General features: G+C 30.8%; 1 protein-coding gene across 2 annotated transcripts in view; it reads right to left on the bottom strand.

Moving 5' to 3' along the window:
* Positions 1–2,582, bottom strand: part of LOC107647938 (beta-amyrin 11-oxidase) — a 7,820-nt gene that overhangs the window by 1,887 nt on the left and 3,351 nt on the right. Inside the window, exons 1-4 of one of the 2 annotated variants that reach the window (XM_016351986.2) lie at positions 1,336–1,841; positions 877–1,143; positions 693–782; positions 157–235 (exon numbers count right to left, since the gene is read on the bottom strand). The exons of the other annotated variant lie outside the window; for it this stretch is intronic. Of the exons in view, the coding sequence (XP_016207472.1) occupies positions 157–235; positions 693–782; positions 877–1,143; positions 1,336–1,803 (904 nt within the window). The 5' untranslated portion in view covers positions 1,804–1,841. Of the gene's footprint in view, positions 1–156; positions 236–692; positions 783–876; positions 1,144–1,335; positions 1,842–2,582 lie in introns of those variants that run through there. 2 annotated transcript variants of the gene reach the window in all.

Here is a 2,582-nt window from a genome sequence, read left to right as displayed (position 1 = left end):
GTGTAGTTATTTTTTTAAAGAAAAATTATTTTATTTTTTAATGAATTTATAATGAACTGAAAATTGAAGACTTATTAATATTAAACATTTTAATATATTTCTTAAAAATGCAATTACCAAAACTATTTATATGTGATAAAACATAAAATAATGTACCATTGATATTGACATCAGTAGTTGCCTCTCGAGAAAGTGGAATGGCGAAATCGCTCACACGCAATACTTCGTTAATTACCTACAAGACATAATAATATCTAATAATTATCAGGTTATTAATTAAGTGCAATTTCTCCATAATCTCCTTAAAGTTAGAGAGTAAACGATAATACTAACAAAACAAAACCAATAAGGAAAAGTCTAGGGACAGCAACTTTAGCAAAAAAAAAGTGAGTCATTGGATGAAATTTCACACCAATCTCACACCATTAAAATCATCTTGATAGCTATTTGATGGTTACAAATCACAAATATTACTGGCCTCCTAGCATTCCTCAACAAATAATTAGAACTTATCTTATCTAATATTTATTAATTATTACAAAAAGTTAGAAAGACAAAAAAAAACAGTCAAAATTTGCCTTATTTAACATTCATTAATTGTCGCAACAATTAATGAATGCTAAATAAAATAACTTACGGCTATTTTTTGCTGATTTTCTTTGGTTACCAAACATTTGCGATCTTACAATTACCTTAGTAAGATAAACCATTTGCTTAATTTCCTCAATACTTAAATACTGTTGCGAAGGTGGCCTTGACTTAATGATTTCTTCCTGTTCCTCCTACAACATAAAAAGAATTAAAATTAAAGAGATTATATATAGATCTATTTGAAATGAAGCGTATCTTGAATACTAATACAAAATAGCAAATTACCTTAGCTTTTTTGAAGGCGAGTGGGTTGTTAGAAAGATAAATCATTGCCCACATCATAACCGTAGCTGTACTTAGATGACCAGCTATTAAGAATAATATTAACAAGTCAACAATGTCTTCACCCTTCAATTTTCGACCATTCACATCCTCTAGTTCCAGAAGAACATCCACAAGATCTTTCTTTTCCGATAGCATTTCACCATTTTTTAGCATCATCTTCCTATCCTCCACAACGGATTTAACTATCTTTTGCACCTTCTTACGATTCTAATAATTAATATGTCACATATAAAATCAATCAAAAAATCATAACATAGTAAAAACTTACATGAAATTGTTAATTTAGACCATTAAATAACAATTTAGTCAAATATATCAAATTATTTAACTGTTTTTAATTAACAACTTCACGTGAATTTTCATTAATGGTTGTTTTGTAAACATGAATTGGGTACAAACCTGGAGTGCATTGTAATAAGAAAAACCAGGTAAGTAAATTGGCCAAGAGAACAAGGCATCATTAATATGACCAAACAAATGTTCAACTTGATTGATTATCTTTTCATTGTAAGATCCCATGAAGATGTGAAGAATGACTCCAATGGAGATAGACTTGGTCTCCTTGAAGACCTCAATAGGCTGTTGCATGCTATTATCAGCCATTCCTTGGAGTGAATTGACGACAATGTCCTCTATGCGCTCAAGAAACATGGCCAAAGCATTGTAACCCATGATGGGAGCAGTGACTAGGCGTCGAAAACGCTTGTGATCCTCATTTGACACTTCATATAAGATCGTTTTAACCACTGTTATTGCGGTTTCAGGATAAGCAAGCCTAAAATTTTTGTCATCACTTAATACTCTTCTTGAGTCCTCTAGAGTGCACACAAGAATACTTGGCTTCATGAACAAGTGTGTTTTATACATACCAATTCCTCCATACCTGTTACAATTGTGACAACATAAAAAAAATAGTGTTCATATCCAAAAATAAAAGCGTCAAATTCTCGTACAGTAATATTATTGATATATTTTTATTATATGTTATTATTGTACTTAATTAATGCTCTAACTATTACAATATAAACGAAATATACTCTTAATTAATTTATTTATACTGTAAACGAGATAAATAATAGGATACAAATAGGGTTGGAAGTGAGTCAAGCCAGCTCATGAGCCAGCTCAAACTCGACTCGTTAACAGCTCGATAAGCTAAGCTCGTGAGTTGGTGAGCCAAGCTTGAGCCTGAAATTGAACTCATAAATTAAATGAGCCGAGTTTGAGATTGGATAAGCTCAGCTCATTAGCTCGTGAGTTGGCTCGATTATATATATAACAATTTTAATTATTTAATATTTATATTTATTTTTTACATATAATTTTAATATAGGACATAAATAAAAAATTTATAATTTATTGATAGATAAACAATATATAAAATTGATCTTTTCAAATATTTTTAAAAATATATAAGTTATAATTTATTGATATAAAATTATAGATTATGTATTTATGTTTCTCTTATTTGAGCCAGCTCGTGAGTTTGAACCAGCTCGTGAGCTTTTGGTGAGTCGAGCTTGAACTTAAGAAATAAGCTCGATTGTTAATGAGGCGAGTCGTGAGCCAAGCTCAATTTTTGTGAGCCGAGCTTGAGCTTGGTCTAGCTCGGCTCAGCTCGACTCACTTCCAGCCCTAGATACAAA

The sequence above is a fragment of the Arachis ipaensis genome, chromosome B06 (assembly GCF_000816755.2).
Source record: "Arachis ipaensis cultivar K30076 chromosome B06, Araip1.1, whole genome shotgun sequence".
In the NCBI taxonomy this organism is placed as follows: Eukaryota; Viridiplantae; Streptophyta; class Magnoliopsida; order Fabales; family Fabaceae; genus Arachis; species Arachis ipaensis.
This window is presented reverse-complemented; position numbering and strand designations above follow the sequence as displayed.